Source organism: Microcaecilia unicolor, chromosome 5 (assembly GCF_901765095.1).
Source record: "Microcaecilia unicolor chromosome 5, aMicUni1.1, whole genome shotgun sequence".
NCBI classification, from domain to species: Eukaryota; Metazoa; Chordata; class Amphibia; order Gymnophiona; family Siphonopidae; genus Microcaecilia; species Microcaecilia unicolor.
Genome location: NC_044035.1, coordinates 236,756,477 through 236,772,889, shown reverse-complemented (window position 1 = coordinate 236,772,889; position 16,413 = coordinate 236,756,477). Strand labels below are relative to the sequence as shown.

General features: G+C 47.6%; 1 protein-coding gene across 1 annotated transcript in view; it reads left to right on the top strand.

The window, feature by feature from the left end:
- Positions 1-16,413, top strand: part of CFAP44 (cilia and flagella associated protein 44) — a 444,725-nt gene that overhangs the window by 218,583 nt on the left and 209,729 nt on the right. Inside the window, exon 15 of the mRNA XM_030203902.1 lies at positions 13,761-13,781. Within this exon, the coding sequence (XP_030059762.1) occupies positions 13,761-13,781 (21 nt within the window). The remainder of the gene's footprint in view (positions 1-13,760; positions 13,782-16,413) is intronic.

The window sequence follows — 16,413 nt, the reverse complement described above, 5'->3', positions numbered from 1 at the left end:
CTTAGCATTTTGCTAGGACTGTTCAAGTGTCCTTCTATGAAACAGCACGCCCTCAACAACGACAGGCTTTTAGATTGTCTGGTTGCTGAGGAGGCGGGTCTTATTGTAACAGTAGTAAAAGAGGGCGGGGCCCGGAGCGATTTCCCACCCTCCCTGCCTCCCTCCCTGCCAACCCCTTCGTTGTTCTGCCATTGCTCTGCCCTCGAGGGCGGGGCCCGGAGCGATTTTGGTGGCTTCACCACCACGAACCTTCAAAACGTTTTGAAGGAAGTCAGGGCTTGGCTTCACTGACGTCAGTGTCCTCAGAACGTTGAGGATGAGTTTTATTATAGTAGATAAGTGCTAGTATTTTATAACATATGTGCACAAGTGGCACCTAACTTTAGGCACCCTGTTATAGAATTAGAGGGTGTATGATTTACATAAAATTAACTAAATATAAATTGGAGTGAAAACTTGGAAACTGAAGGTGAAACTGGGGTGGAGCTTGGATCTCCCCAACAAAAAGGCATTCTGGTGCTCCTGAGGAGGAGAGGAAAGAAAGAAGGTGCTAGACTGTGGAGGTGGGGTGGGGGGGGGGGGCAAAGGAGGGAAGAGAGAGGGGAAATGTCAAACTGCCAAACAGGTAAGGAATCCTGGTTGGCCTGACTCTAGAGTGTCATGTCATGGCTTAGAATGTCAGAGCCACGGCTGCGTCGGTAGCCAACTTGAGATCAGCCTCCATTTCAAGGCTGCAATGTGATCTTCAGTCCACACATTCACATCTCACTACTACCTAGAGGAGGATTCCCAACACACACACACACACACTCCAGTGAACCTTATAGATAGGGATTCCTATTCATGGTAACATGTGATCCTGCTGTCCTCAGTGACCCACTGTCCATTTACTACTGACATAGGTATAACCCCCCACCCAAAGGATTTTAAATTTCCCTGCCATGCCCCATCCAGCCCCACACACCTCACCCTAGCCCTGCCCCTCTTTAGGTTTACCAAATATCCGAGTAACTGACCACCTATGTATACAGAGTAATTTTATAAAGGAGCTTCTTCTTTAAATGCAGAAAAGGGCTATTGTAAAAATTGTGTAGGTGAATATGCGTATATTATTATCTGTTTTGACAGGCATTCTTGTGACTTAGCTTGGATATACACTGCCTCTCTAATTCACGGATAGGTCTGGCTGCCTGTTTTATCAAGGCATGTGAGCTTAGCTGATTTTATTCTAATGAAAGCATTTAAGAACAAGAGATAAGTGAAATTTTGATTTATCTGGTTTTTTAATGTTTTATAGTTGATTTTGCAAAAAAAAAAAAAAAAACCTGAAAATAAAGGGACCTATGATTAAACTGATTAAACCCTTGGACAGTTAAGGGTTTTTTTTTTTACTTGTGTATGATAGTTCACCCTTTTCAAAATATTTTTTGTAGTTGTAGTTTGTCTATTGGGATGAGTTTTCTGTTTTGCATTTTCTTACACCTGATTTTGGACTGTTTTGATTTGGTAATGCCATTATAAAATAGGCACAGTTTTGCACATTTTTATAGGGGCCCTTTTATTATAATTACCCCCTTAGGCAGCAAATATTACAGTGCAGTTAAAAATCAAGATTGCACTATATAGTAGGCTATCATATTCTTGTCCCAGATAACTAGCTAAATTTTGTGCAGACAAATTATAAGCTACATAAAATTTAGCTAGTTAAAAAGAGGGGGCATTCCTGGGGTGCAGTTTAACTTTGGCTGGTCAGTGCTGATATTCAATGCTGGCTAGCTAGAATTACCCAAGTAGCAGGCCTAAAGTTAACTATGTAGCTTTGGTTTAGACTAGATCAGGGGCCCCCCAAAACTGTTTTCCAGAATAAGGTTGCATAGGACACTTCAAATCTTCACAAGAGTCAGAGAGGTAGGGGATCCCTTTGAATCTGCTGAGAGGCTGGGAAGATCACCCTTGGAATTTGCTGAATTTGTTGTCATGCTGTACTACTATTATCTTTTTTTCGCTGGTGGAGACTTGTTGTTTTCACTGCTGTCATACACGAGGACCAGATTTAGCCAAGGGCAGGACAGATATGGTGGGCGTGAAAAATGAAGTTCATGTGTCCTTTGGGACCTCTGAACTAGATACTCAGCCTGGTCCTAATTCATTAAGGACCCTTTTACAAAGCTGTGGTAGCGTTGGCATGTAGATTTGCTGCATGTTGAGGCCCCTTTTACTGCAGCAGGGCTTTTTTTTTTAATAAAGGAAATGACTTTGCAGTAAGTACAAACTTGCCACATGGCCATTTCCTCAGGGAGCCCTTAAGAGGTGGTAAGGGCTCCTGTGCTAACCCAGCAGTAAAAATAAAAAATATTTCCAGTTGCACTGGAAATAGTGCATTCTGGGGGCGGTGGGTGGCTTCAGCAGTGGGCTTGCGGTAGTTCCGAATTGGCATGCGACAATGCTGCTGTAGCTCTACTGCGGTATTGTAAAAGGGCCACTATGATAGCGAAGAATAACAAAACATTCTCATTAACCTTTGCAGCAGGTGAAGCCAGCAAAAGGAAAGAAGAAATGGAACAGGAGATGCCCGAGGAACGCACAGATCAGTGGGCAGGAACTCATATCACGGCTAACCGAGCTGAAAAACTGAAGAAAATAATTGAAAAGGCAGAGAAGGCCAAAGCAAAGATAGCCAATAGAAAGAAGGAGTGGGAGGAACTGTGAGTCTTCAGTTTAACAATATGCCTTAAACAATAAATTTTATGAGTTTTGTTTGTGTACACACACACTCATCTTTGTGTGTGTGTGTGTGTGTGTGTGTGTATATATATATATATATCTATATATCTATAATGGGGAGCTTATGGTACCACTAACTAATTTTATCAGACCAAAAGTGGTACAGTTACCCATTAATATAGAATGACATTCCACAAATGTTGGCACCAGGTAATTTTGATATTTTTGTTGAATTTTAAATTGTGTTTAATATTTCTGTAAGGGGGGAGGCTGCCCTGTTTGCGGGGTGGTCCTCTGACAGATTCACACTCCAGGGACCCCACAGAGCACATATTTTTTCCCAGTCTTTTCCCCTTGTTGTTCTCAGCACATATACTCTTATCCAAGGGAGCTGATTCTCTTCAGAGGGAAGGGATTGCCCCTCAAGGCCCTGCAATAATTCAGAGACAGGTATGGAGTGCCCTAACTCTTGACTGACAATACATACAAAACAATTATTGCTTTGAAATAGTCTTTCTGTTCTGAGACTGTACAGTATTAATGCTCCTCATTCTTCACTTTATCTGTGATCCCTTGTAGTGATGATCAATCATGTTTGGGGCAAAGGGTTTCCTGGGCAAGCCTTTTCCCTTTTTTAGTCAAACACAGAGTCTCTCCGTTCAGGGATCCACTTCTACCCAGATTACTTCCCAATGGGAATAATCTAGTACACAGTACCTCCTCCTGTAGTCCAGCTCCAGAGTGGTTTAAGGGTCAAATAGCTGCTCCCAGTGTCAATTAAAATACAGACAGAGGGGTTGGTAAAACCTCTGTCCTGTCACATTCACTTCACCCTGGACACAAAAGTCAAGGGAGACTTCACATACGACACAAACTTTAAGGCTGAGCCTTAGACACAGACTGCTTCTCTTAACGTATATATAGAAATCAACCACACACTCTCTAGGGGTTTATGAAATATAAGGGCAGGCAGTAGCATTGCAGCCATCCCAGAAAGGGATGCTGTAACCAGGTGAGAAACACCTTCTCCCTACTCTGACTTGGAATGGTCCTGAATGCAGGTGTATACTGGGCTAGTGAGAGTCTGCAAGGATCTTTAGACCCTTCCCTCAGCTATTTGTTTTTTTTTGTTTTTTTTTTTAATTGTGACTCTGTCATAAATTTATAGTAATAGATTAATTACATAAATAACACATAACTATTACTTGGAAAGTAATTGTCTACCCATTTCTGTTATATTTGGTCATGCCATAGCAGACTCGGCACTAACTTGCACAAGTGACACTAAATTCAGTAATATAATACGTTAAAGAGGTTATTAAAGTACATTTGTTATTATTTCATATTTCTATCTGTTGATCATACACTAACTATAGCCTCTAAGAATACAAAATTCATCAGCTGTTTGCCATACATGAAGAATAGCTAAGGATGCTACTTTTTTCCCCTTAAGTCATACCTGTATATTGGGTGAGCATTTAGTATACATATATCTGGTAATGTGAAGGACTTTACACAATAGAGGCTACCTGCTTTCATGACCTTCCCCTGGTCTTACTGCCAGTACCTTCTACATGCAGCCTCAAAAAGGCTGAAGCAGAGCAGTAAAAAAAAAACATTTTATCACAAAGCTGGACCTGCAAGAGAAACAAAAAAGCTACAGGTAATGAAGGCTGTATCTGGCTGTTAATTATACTTCAGGAAAGCACATGTAATTTATTGCAATCATAAATGAATGGCCCTAACTTATCCTTGGTTATTGCAATCATAAATGAATGGCCTTAACTTAGCCTTGGGAATTAAGGGGAGCTCTTTCAGATAAATCACCTATTTTCTTTAGCTTTGTGAAAGGCTCAGTATGTTGTTGAAATAGAATTAGCCTTTCTTAAAAATTAAACCACTGGAAAAAAAAACAACATCCCTGGGGCCCTGTTTACTAAGGTCCACTAGCATTTTAGCACACACTAATTTTTTAGCGCATGCTAAAAATGCTAGTGTACCTATAGTGCAGCTTAGTAAACAGGGCCCCTGTTGTCTCAGGAAGACTGCTCATTCTATTTTACAGCAATTTTGTAAATAAACTAGTTGTAGGTCTCCTTGGTGTTATGAATCTGTAAGACTCCACCAAAGGTACAGTAAGATATTGATTTTCACTTCAGTTTCAGTATTACATTTTGTAAAGGCATATGACACTTTTGAAAGTTTAAGTTACAGAACCATTAAAATATTGATTTTTCACTTCAGTTTTGATATAGCATTTCGTTGGAATTACACTTTATGGACCAAACTGCAAGCTTTTCTAATCATGCGATCAAACAGTTTAACTGAGCGATTAATCGTGATTACAATTTTTAGTTGCCCACCCCTAGTAAAAATAACAATAACTTTCAAAAACAAAATATTACAATTTCTTCGCATAACTTACAACTTTCTCTGTGCACAAGATTCTTCATTGCTACTTCATTGCTAAACCTCACAAAATTGGTGGCTCTAGTTTAAAAATACACTGTTATATTGTCCAACCAATGGCCATTTACTTTTGTTTTCACAATTAATGAGAAAAAAAAATCAGAGAAACAGAAAACATCAGAAAAAATGATGCTATTCTGTCTTCTCATTTAAACCTTGTGGTTCCATTGCATCAGACGATAAATCCAATGCTGTTCTTGTCGGAGGAGTTTAACTTTTCTATCACTTCCTCTACCGGGCGATGGAATCCATTCTAAAACAAGATAGTGAAGAGATGAAAATCATACGATTGCACTCTGCCAATGGAGAGTTACTTTTGTGAGTTGAAATAGTACTATGGTGCTCTATTATTCTAGCACTAAACTTTCTTGAAGTCTGCTTATATACAATTTTTTACAAGGGCATAAAATACAGTATATAACATGATCCGTTGTACAGGTAGTATGTGAATTCAATTCAAAACCACAATCATCTATGCTGTTCACAAAACCAGTTGTTTCCATGTTGACAGTACTACTAGAACAACTTTCACAGGTGTAATGACCAGCCTGTTTCTGTGTACTTTCATGAGAAAAATCACCTTGAACAGCTGAAAGCTCAGAGGGACATAAGAGTTCTTTAATATTATGCCCTCCGCTGAATGCAAAATGTAATGAACTTTCTCAAAAATAGGTATTGATTATATTCCAATGACGTTTAATAATTTTAGCTATTCGATGGGCTCCTGTGGTATATTTTAATACATATGTAAAAACATTGCCCCCCTCTCCCCCCCCCCCCCCCGCCTACCTCTTTTTCATTGAAGTCCAGTGAGAGCAGAGTGGGGCAGGAGCAAGGCCTGCTCACTCCTGCCCCACTGCAGCTGCCATAAGAAAATGGTTGCCGCGACCTCTCAGTGCAGCTAGCAGTACTACGGCAGCCATTTTCTTTTGGCAGCCAAAAGGGGCAGGAGCGAGTGGGCATTGCTCCTGCCCCCATTGGACTACCATGAAAAACAGGTAAGCCAGGGAGAGCCTATCAAGACCAGTGGGGAGTGTGTTGATGGGACATTCTGGGGGGGTTGAGGGTAGGGTTACCATACGTCCGGATTTACCCGGACGGGTTTTGGCCAGCCTGCCCATTTGTCTGGATTTCTGGACAAATGGGCAGGCTGACGCTGATGTGCGTGTGGGCGGCGGACCTCCCCTCCCCTTACGATCTTCCCTGGTGGTCTAGTGACTTCGGGGCAGGAAAGAGCCCTCTCTTTCCTGCCCGGCACGCTGCTCTGCATCCTGTAATGCTGCCTGTGACGGTCTCGGCGAGATTCAAAATGGCTGCCAAGAATTGAAGTCTTGCAAGGCCGCGTCAATTCTCAGCGGCCATTTTGAATCTCGCCGAGACCGTCACAGGCAGCATACAGGATGCAGAGCAGCGCTCCGGGCAGGAAAGAGGGGGCTCTTTCCTGCCCCAAAGTCACTAGACCACCAGGGAAGATCGTGAGTAAGGGGAGAGGTGACGGGACCGGGGGGAGGGGAGGTGAGGTGAGGGGGTGACCAGAGGGAGGGGAAAATGCGACAGGGGGGCGGGGCGAGGTGCGACAAGGGGCGGGGTGAGGTGTGACAGGGGGTGGGGAGAGGGTGTGAAAGGGGCGGGGTGAGTGCGTGAAATGGGGCGGGGCGTGGGCGGGGCAAGTGTCCTCTTTTTTTTTTTAAGGACAAAAAATGGTAACCCTAGTTGAGGGGAAAGGGAGGTTCCTACTCATGTGGGCTGGGGGAGGGTGAATGGGAGGAGGGGGGGGGGGGGGGTCTGTTTTGGGGGAAGGGCTGGGAGGGGGCTCAGAGGGCTCCAGACAGCTGTTCTATAGATATGCAGCTCCCAGACAATATTCAATGCTGGGGCTCGCATAGATAAGCGGCCAAATTTAGGACAGCCTTTGAGCTATCCTATATTTGCCCTCTTAGCTATGTGGGTGCTGATGCCCAACGCTCCCCCCACCACGCTTCCCCCCCCCCCCCCCCCCCCCCCGAACTACCCCTGTCCTGTCCATTTTTTCCATGGCTAGTCAGAGCCAAATATTCAGTGGCTGGTCAGAGCCAAATATAAGAGCCACTGAATATCAATAGTTGGGCTGCCCCAGCCAACTTAAGCGGGCAGGTTAATTCACCATTCTCAGAGGACAAGCAGGCTGCTTGTTCTCACTGATGGGTCGACGTCCATGGCGGCCCAGGAACGGCAATTTTTCACAGTAAAAATAAACAAGGTTTGCCAGAGCCTTCCGGCGCATTGGGTGCGCGCATCGTGCATGCACAGCCGTCTTCCCGCCTGTCGCACGAGAGTCCCCGCTCAGTTTTTCTTTTTCCGCGGTGGAGAGTGGCTGCTTTGTCGGTCTCTCTCTTGAGGCCCAGAGAGAAAGAGTCTTCGTTTTTGAGAGTTATCCTCCCTCTTTTGTCCTGTTTATTTCTTTATCCTGCCTTCAAAACTAAAAAAAAAAAAAAAAAAATCCTAAATTTCTTAGTTTGGCCCTTTAAGTTTCCTTTCGTTTTCGTCGCAGCTTTCTCATTTAAATGCCCTTTTATTTGGCACAATCGCGAATTTTGACTTCGCCGCTGCTATTTTTCCGTCCATGTCATCGAGCACTCCCAGTGACTTCAAGAAGTGTACTCTGTGCAACCGGTAAATCTCAGGTACCGATCCCCACGCGTGGTGTCTTCTGTGCCTTTGGCCTGACCATCGCCCAGACGCATGTAAGTTGTGTCTTAGCCTTAAAAGGCCGACACAAGCATTGAGAAAGGCTCTTCAGGATCGTCTTTTCGGAACTTTGACCGGTTTCTCAGCGTCGACGTCGACATAGGTACCGAGGTCGGCGTCGTCGATATCGGCACCGAGGATGGCATTGACTTCAGGCGTGCAGGTAATGGCTGTCCAGAGACCACCACACGCTGGGAGCAGTGAGCCGTGGAGTGGGGCTCCACCTGCCTCGAAGTCTCCTGCTGTGCAGGCCCCCTGGGACCGACCACTCTTGGACCCGACCCCGAGGAGGCATATGGATTCCATCGGTACCGAGGCGTATCAATGACCTGTATCGAGCGAAGGCGAAGAAGCATTGTCATTGATCTCCTTCCAAGCACGGTACTGGGAGCTCCGGGGCTTCGAAGGATTCGGCACCCGTGAAGCGCCGATGCCTGGAGGACCGCTCACCCTCCATTCAAGAGGTGTCGGTGCATCTGTCTTCGGGCAGCCCAGTACCGCCTCCTTGACCTCCACAGATTCTGACGCCGATTCTTGCACCCACCCTGCAGCCTTGCTCGACAGAGACTCTAGACGAGCGCATCCAAGCCATTCTTCCAGGTCTTCTGGAGGGGTTGCTGTGTCATTCTGCTCCGGTGCCAGGAGTGCTTGCGCCCTCCGTACCGTCGATGGAAGCGACAGCTGACTCTATGCCTGTAGTGAGGTCTCCGACGCCGGTGCCGCCTGCCACCCAGGTCGACTCCCCGTCGACATCGCTGGAGCGAGCTTCATCACTGCCGGCATGGGAGTCGACTTCTTGACATCGCCATCGAGGACATGGTTCCTCGGCATCAAGACGGGCCCGGTTTTGGACTGCAGTTAAGGAACTCTTGTCCAATACCGATGAGAATGCCTTGTGGGATGAAGGGGAGGATCCCAGGTATTCTTTTCTGAGGAGTCTTGTGGTCTTCCCTCTGATCCTACTCCTTCACCAGAAAGAAAGCTTTCTCCCCCGGAGAGTCTTTCTTTCTCTTCATTTGTCCGGGAAATGTCTGTGGCTATTCCCTTCCCTGTGGTATCTGAGGATGAGCCCAGGACTGAGATGCTTGAGGTCCTTGACTATCCTTCACCACCTAAGGAGTCATCCACGGTTCCTTTGCATAATGTGCTCAAGGAGACACTTATGCGGAACTGGATGAAACCACTAAGTAATCCCACCATTCCCAAGAAAGCAGAGTCCCAATATCAGATTCATGGAGAACCTGAGCTGACGAAGTCGCAGTTACCTCATGACTCTATGGTTGTGGATTCCGCTCTCAAGAGAGCCAGGAGTTCTAGAGACTTTGCCTCAGCGTCCCCGGGAAGAGAATCTAGAACCCTGGACTCTTTTGGGAGAAAGGCATATCAGGCCTCTATGCTTGTGGCCAAAATTCAATCCTACCAGCTCTACATGAGCATTCACTTGAGGAACACGGTGAAGCAACTGGTGGACTTGGTTGATAAGCTCCCTCCGGAGCAGGCCAAGCCTTTTCAGGAGGTGGTCAGGCAGCAGAAGGCGTGTTGTAAATTCCTGTCCAGGGGTGCTTAAGATTCTTTTGATGTTGCATCCAGAACCGCTGCCCAAGGTATAGTGATGCGCAGACTCTCATGGCTGCGTGCCTCTGACCTGGACAATCGAGTCCAACAGCGGATTGCGGATGTCCCTTGCCGGGGGGATAATAATTTTGGTGAGAAAGTCGAGCAAGTGGTTGATCAGATCACGCAGCGGGAAACTGCTATGGACAATCTCTCCCGCCGGACGCCTTCTGCTACTGCCTCATCAGGTAGACGATTTTTCTGGGGAAGGAAGAATGCTCCATATGCTTATAACAAGCGTAGGTACAATCCTCCTTCTCGACAGCCTTCTCAGGCTCATCCCCAGCACGCTCATTCTCATCAACAGCCTGCGCCAAGGCAGGCCCCTGTGGCTCCCCAGCAAAAGCAACGGACGGGCTTTTGACTGGCTCCAGCTAAGCATAGCCACTATAAAGATGTCCGTGCCAGATGACTTGCCGGTCGGGGGGAGGTTAAAATTTTTTCACCAAAGGTGGCCTCTCATAACCTCCGATTGGTGGATTCTTCAAATAGTCCGGTTAGGATACTCCCTCAATTTGATCTACAGACCTCCAAATTGCCCACCGGGAGCTCAGTCCTTCAGCTTCCAGCACAGGCAGGTACTTGCAGAGGAACTCTTCGCCCTTCTCAGCGCCAATGCGGTCGAGCCCGTTCCACCAGGGCAAGAAGGGCTGGGGTTCTATTCCAGGGGAGATGCGTCCCATCCTAGACCTAAGGGCCCTGAACAAATTCCTAGTCCGAGAAAAGTTCAGGATGGTTTCCCTGGGCACCCTTCTTCCCATGATTCAGGAAAACGATTGGCGATGCTCTCTGGACTTAAAGGATGCTTATACACACATCCCGATACTTCCAGCTCACAGGAGGTATCTTCGATTCCGTCTGGGAGCGCAGTACTTCCAGTATTGTGTGCTGCCCTTTGGTCTGGCGTCTGCACCCAGGGTCTTTACAAAATGCCTGGCAGTAGTTGCAGCGTCGCTACGCAGACTGGGAGTGTTCCTTTATCTTGACGATTGGCTGGTGAAGAACACCTCAGAGGCAGGAGCTTTACAGTCCATACAGATGACTATTCAACTGCTGGAGCGACTCAGGTTTGTTATAAATTACCCCGTCCCACCTTTTCCCTGTTCAGCAACTGGAATTTATAGGAGCTCTGCTGGACTCACAGACGGCTCGTGCCTATCTTCCAGAAGCGAGAGCAGACAATCTTCTGTCTCTAGTTTCCATGGCCAGAGCATTTCAGCAGATCACAGCTTGGCAGATGTTGAGACTTCTAGGCCATATGGCCTCCACAGTCCATGTGACACCCATGGCCCATCTTCACATGAGATCAACTCAATGGACCCTAGCTTCCCAGTGGTATCAAGCTGCAGGGGATCTAGAGGATGCAATCCAGCTGTCCACCGATTTTCAAAATTCCCTTCACTGGTGGACAATTCGATCCAATTTGACCTTGGAACGTCCCTTTCAAATTCCTCAGCACACAAAGTGCTGACCACGGATGCATCCCTCCTGGGATGGGGAGCTCATGTTGATGGGCTTCACAATCAAGGAGTTTGGTCCCTCCAGGAAAAAGGTCTTCAGATCAATCTCCTGGAGCTGCGAGCTGTCTGGAATGCTCTAAAGGCTTTCAGAGATCGGCGGTCCAATCAAATTATCCAAATTCAGACAGACAATCAGGTTGCCATGTGCTACATCAACAAGTAGGGGGGCACCGGATCTCGCCCCCTGTGTCGGGAAGCCGTCCAGATGTGGCTTTGGGCTCGCCACCATGGCATGTTTCTCCAAGCCATGTATCTGGCAGGCATAAACAACAGTCTGGCCGACAGATTGAGCAGGATAATGCAACCTCACGAGTGGTTGCTCAACTTGGGCGTCGTACGCAAGATCTTCCGAGAGTGGGGCACCCCCTCGGTGGATATATTTGCCACTCAGGTCAATCACAAGGTCCCTCAGTTCTGTTCCAGACTTCAGGCCCACGACAGGCTAGCATCGGATGCTTTTCTCTTTCATTGGGGGAAGGGCCTTTTGTACGCATATCCTCCCATACCTCTGGTGGGGAAGACTTTGCTGAAACTCAAGCAAGACCGCGGAACCATGATTCTGATTGCTTCCTTCTGGCCGCGTCAGATTTGGTTCCCTCTTCTTCTGGAGTTGTCCTCCGAAGAACCGTGGAGATTGGACTGTTTTCTAACCCTCATAACTCAGAATGAGGGGGCGCTTCTGCATCCCAACCTCCTGTCTCTGGCTCTCACAGCCTGGATGTTGAGAGCGTAGAATTCGCTTCCTTGGGTTTCTGAGGGTGTCTCCTGGATTTTGCTTGCTTCCAGGAAAGATTCCACGAAGAGGTGCTACTTTTTCAAATGGAGGAGGTTTGCCGTCTGGTGTGATAGCAAGGCCCTAGATCCTCGCTCTTGTCCTACACAGACCCTGCTTGAATACCTTCTACACTTGTCCGTTAGAGTTCATCTTAGTGCGATTAGTGCTTATCATCAACATGTAGAGGGTAAGCCTATCTCTGGACAGCCTTTAGTTGTTCGCTTCATGAGAGGTTTGCTTTTGTCAAAGCCCTCTGTCAAACCTCCACCAGTGTCATGGGATCTCAACATCATTCTCACCCAGCTGATGAAGCCTCCTTTTGAGCTACTGAATTCCTGCCATCTGAAGTACTTGACCTGGAAGGTCATTTTCTTGGTGGCTGTTACTTTAGCTCGTAGAGTCAGTGAGCTCCAAGCCTTGGTAGTGCATGCTCCTTATCTTAAGTCTCATCATAACAGAGTAGTCTTCTGCATGCACCCTAAGTTCATGCCAAAGGTGGTGTCGGAGTTCCATCTGAACCAGTCAATTGTCTTGCCAACATTTTTTCCCTGTCCTCATACCCGCCCTGCTGAACGTCAGTTGCACACCTTGGACTGCAAGAGAGCATTGGCCTTTTACGTGGAGCGGACAAGCCCTTTCAGACAGTCTGCCCAAATGTCTGTTTCTTTTGATCCCAATAGAAGGGGAGTCGCAGTCGGGAAACACACCATTTCCAGTTGGCTAGCAGATTGCATTTCCTTCACTTATGCCCAAGCTGGGCTGACTCTAGAGGGTCATGTCACGGCTCATAGTGTTAGAGCCATGGCAGTGTCGGTGGCCCACTTGAAGTCTGCCACTATAGAAGAGATTTTGCAAGGCTGCGACGTGGTCATCTATCCACACATTCACATCCCATTACTGCCTTCAGCAGGATACCCATCGCGACAGTCGGTTTGGGCAGTCGGTGCTGCAGAATCTGTTTGAGGTTTAGAATCCAACTCAACCCCCCTAGGCCCATTTTTATTCTGTTCCAGGCTGCACTCTCAGTTAGATGCTTTAGGTCAATCTATGTGATGTCCTCGCCGTTGCGAGGCCCAATTGACCTTCTTTGTTGTTTTGAGTGAGCCCGGGTGCTAGGGATACCCCATCAGTGAGAACAAGCAGCCTTCTTGTCGTCGGAGAAAGCGAAGATATATACCTGTAGCAGATATTCTCCGAGGACAGCAGGCTGATTGTTCTCACAAACCCGCCCACCTCCCCTTTGGAGTTGTTCTTCTCCTTGCTATTGCTTTTAAGATCTAACTGAGTGGGGACTCTTGCACGACAAGCGAGAAGATGGCCATGCATGTGCGGTGTGAGCGCCCTGCGCTGGAAGGCTCTGGCAAACTTTATTTATTTTTGCTGTGAAAAATTGCTTTCCTGGGTCGCCATGGACGTCGACCCATCAGTGAGAACAATCAGCCTGCTGTCCTCGGAGAATACCTGCTACAGGTATGTATCTTCGCTTTCAGCATGACGAGGGAGCTGTATTTATTTTGGTCAAAAACATCAGAAAGTGATTGTTCATAATTTTGTGCATGCCTTCATTTTTATGCCCACTGGCTGTATTTTGTTGTAAGCAGGTATGGACTACTTTGTGCAATAAGAGGGTACTTTTATAAAAAGGTGCCTATATATGAAAGGCTGCAAATAGGCACTTTTTTTTGCCTATTTTATAAAGACACATAGACATTTATGTGTCTTTATAAAATACTAGTAAAAAAGGCCGGTATCTGTCAGAAATGAAATGGGCGCTAGCAAGGTTTTCCTCGGAGTGTATGTTTGAGAAAGAGTGTGTGTGAGAGATGGAGTATGTGTGTCAGAGAGAGAATGAGAGAGAGAGACAGAGTTTGTGTGTGTTTGTGTGAGAGAGATAGTGTGTGAGAGACAGAGTGTCTGTGTGTGTGTGAGAGAGATACAGAGAGATAGAGACTGTGTGTGTGTGACAGAGAGATAGAGTGTAACATAGTAACATAGTAGATGACGGCAGAAAAAGACCTGCATGGTCCAGCCAGTCTGCCCAACAAGATAAACTCATATGTGCTACTTTTTGTGTATACTGTTTGTGCTTTTCGTGCCACGCCTCCAGAGTCTCTAACCACGGCTGGGCACTACTCACACAAATACAATCCCCTCGATCGGTACCTTAAAAGAACCAGACAACTGGTAGCACTATTTTAGACGGCAACCAAGACAAAAAGAGACCAAGGAAGCGCTTCCTGAGGTTAACACAGGTTTATTTAATTATCCAGAGATTAGGATAAAAAAATAACAAAATATTCAAGTATAGTCTAGTATAGAAAAGAGGAAAAAAACATGAAAGGACAATGGAAATGGTCAGGTCAGGCTCTCCATCCCCTGGCATGGGGCAGAGTGCACTAGACACTGACCAACTTCTTATCTGGCAAAGACATAATATATAGAACTTTCTTTCCCTTACAGTACAAAAGAGCAAGAGAGAGGGGAGGGCTTCCCTCACCTCCTCAATTAGTATCCCACAGTCAGTCAGGATCTCCCGTCAATAAAGAAATACATAGCATCTGTTTTGAGGAAAACATTTGGTCTGTTTGTCCATCTTTACAGCTTTTCTCACACAAGGATATATTTCTCAGAACCTGTGATCTTTTATCTTAGTATTTCCCCTTATTCTAAAAGAGGAAACAAAAGTTAACTACTGCTTCCTTATAGAGGTAGGTGTTAGATTTCTTTCTTGCCAGTTTATGTCATGTTGCTGCCTGTCATAAAACCACTACCACTTGGTTCCACAGTGTTTGTTTCTCAGAGAGAGACACAGTGTTTGATCTCTTCTGCAAAGTGTTTACCTGCTATGTCTCCACATAGTTGAAAAGAAGGTAGTTCTCTCCTGGATTGAAGAAGCCTTACTTCCAAGGGGCATGGGAAAAGAATTCTGTCACCTGAATTTCCCTGAGATCGGTCACACTTAATGGGTGAATTGGGGCAATTCAGATTTACAATTCACACTGGCTTGGCAAGAGGGGGAGGTAAAGTATAATTGCTATTCCAGCAAGCTCTGTTTCTCATGATTTGGAAGGAGAGAAGCCTTCATTCCTCTCTGTCCAATATGAGAAAATTAATTCTGTATATTAAATAATTGGAGGCCTTCCACCTCTATATTAATATTTGGAGGCCTTCCACTCCTACAACAATCTACAACAATAATTTACCTTGATTTTGTATTTGTCATTTTCAGGGCACAGACCGTATAGTCTGCCCCAGACACTATCCCTGCCTCCCAACCACCGCTCTGGCACAAGACCGTATAAGTCTGCCCCAGCACTATCCCCGCCTCCCACCAACCAGTGGATAGAGAGTGTGTCAGAGAGAGTGTATGTGAGAGACAGAGAGTGAGTGAGTGACTGGTCTCAGACCCTCCCTCCCTCTCCCCAGGCCCCTGCGCCACCCATGTACAGCGACCCTCCTGTCCCCCTGCCACCCGTGCAACCACCCATGTCCAGCGACCCTCCTCTCCCCCTGCAACCACCCTCCTCTCCACCTGCCCCCCTGCAGCCACCCATGTCCAGCGACCGTCCTCTCCCCCTGCAGCCATGCATGTGCAGCGTCCCTCCTCTTCCCTCCCCCCCCTGCAGCCACCCATGTCCAGCGACCGTCCTCTCCCCCTGCAGCCATGCATGTGCAGTGACCTCTCTCCCCTGCCCCCCTGCAGCCACCATGTCCAGCAACCCTCCTCCCCCTGCCCCCCTGCAGCCACCCATGTCCAGCGACCCTCCTCTCCCCCTGTCCCCCCTGCAGTCACCCATGTCCAGCGACCCTCCTCTCCCCTGCCCCCCTGGTACCACCCATGTCCAGCGACCCTCCTTCCCCTGCCCCCCCTGTAGCCACTCATGTCCAGCAACCCACCTCTCTCCCCTGCCCACCCTGCAGCCACTCATGTCCAGCGACCCTCCTCTCCCCCTCCCCCCTGCAGCCACCCATGTTCAGCGACCCTCCTCCCCCCTGCAGCCACTCATGTGCAGCATCCCTTCTGTCTTCCTGGCCCCCTGCAGCCACCCATCTGGTCTCAGGACCCCTCCCCACTCCCTCTCCCTTGCCCCCACCATCCATGTCCAGCGATCCTCCTCTCCCCTGCTCCCCCTGCAGCCACCCATGTCCAGCGACCCTCCCCTACCCCCCTGCCCCCCCTCGGCGCATCACCCAACACCCCCCCCCCACCGGGCACATCAACCTCCTCGCCACCCGCAGCTGCCAATGGTAACGTTGTCCGGCCGCTGCTGCTTCTCCTGTTGAGCAGCAGCGGCCGCTACAAAAAAGAAAAAAAACCCCAAAATATTTTAAACCTGAAACGCGGCACCTAAGACAGCCATCTGGCTTGTCTCTGCAGCCGCTCCTCCTCTCCCCTCTCACATCGCTGCGCTCCTCCGGGGTCTTACTCCAGGGGCAGTGACGTGGAGGCGAGAGGAGGAGCGGCTGCAGAGACGACAGCCAATGCCTGATGGCTGTCTACGGTGCCGCGTTTCAGGTTTTAAAACATTTTTGTTGTTTTTTCTTTTTGTAGCGGCCGCTGCTGCCTGAGAGCAGCAGCGGCCG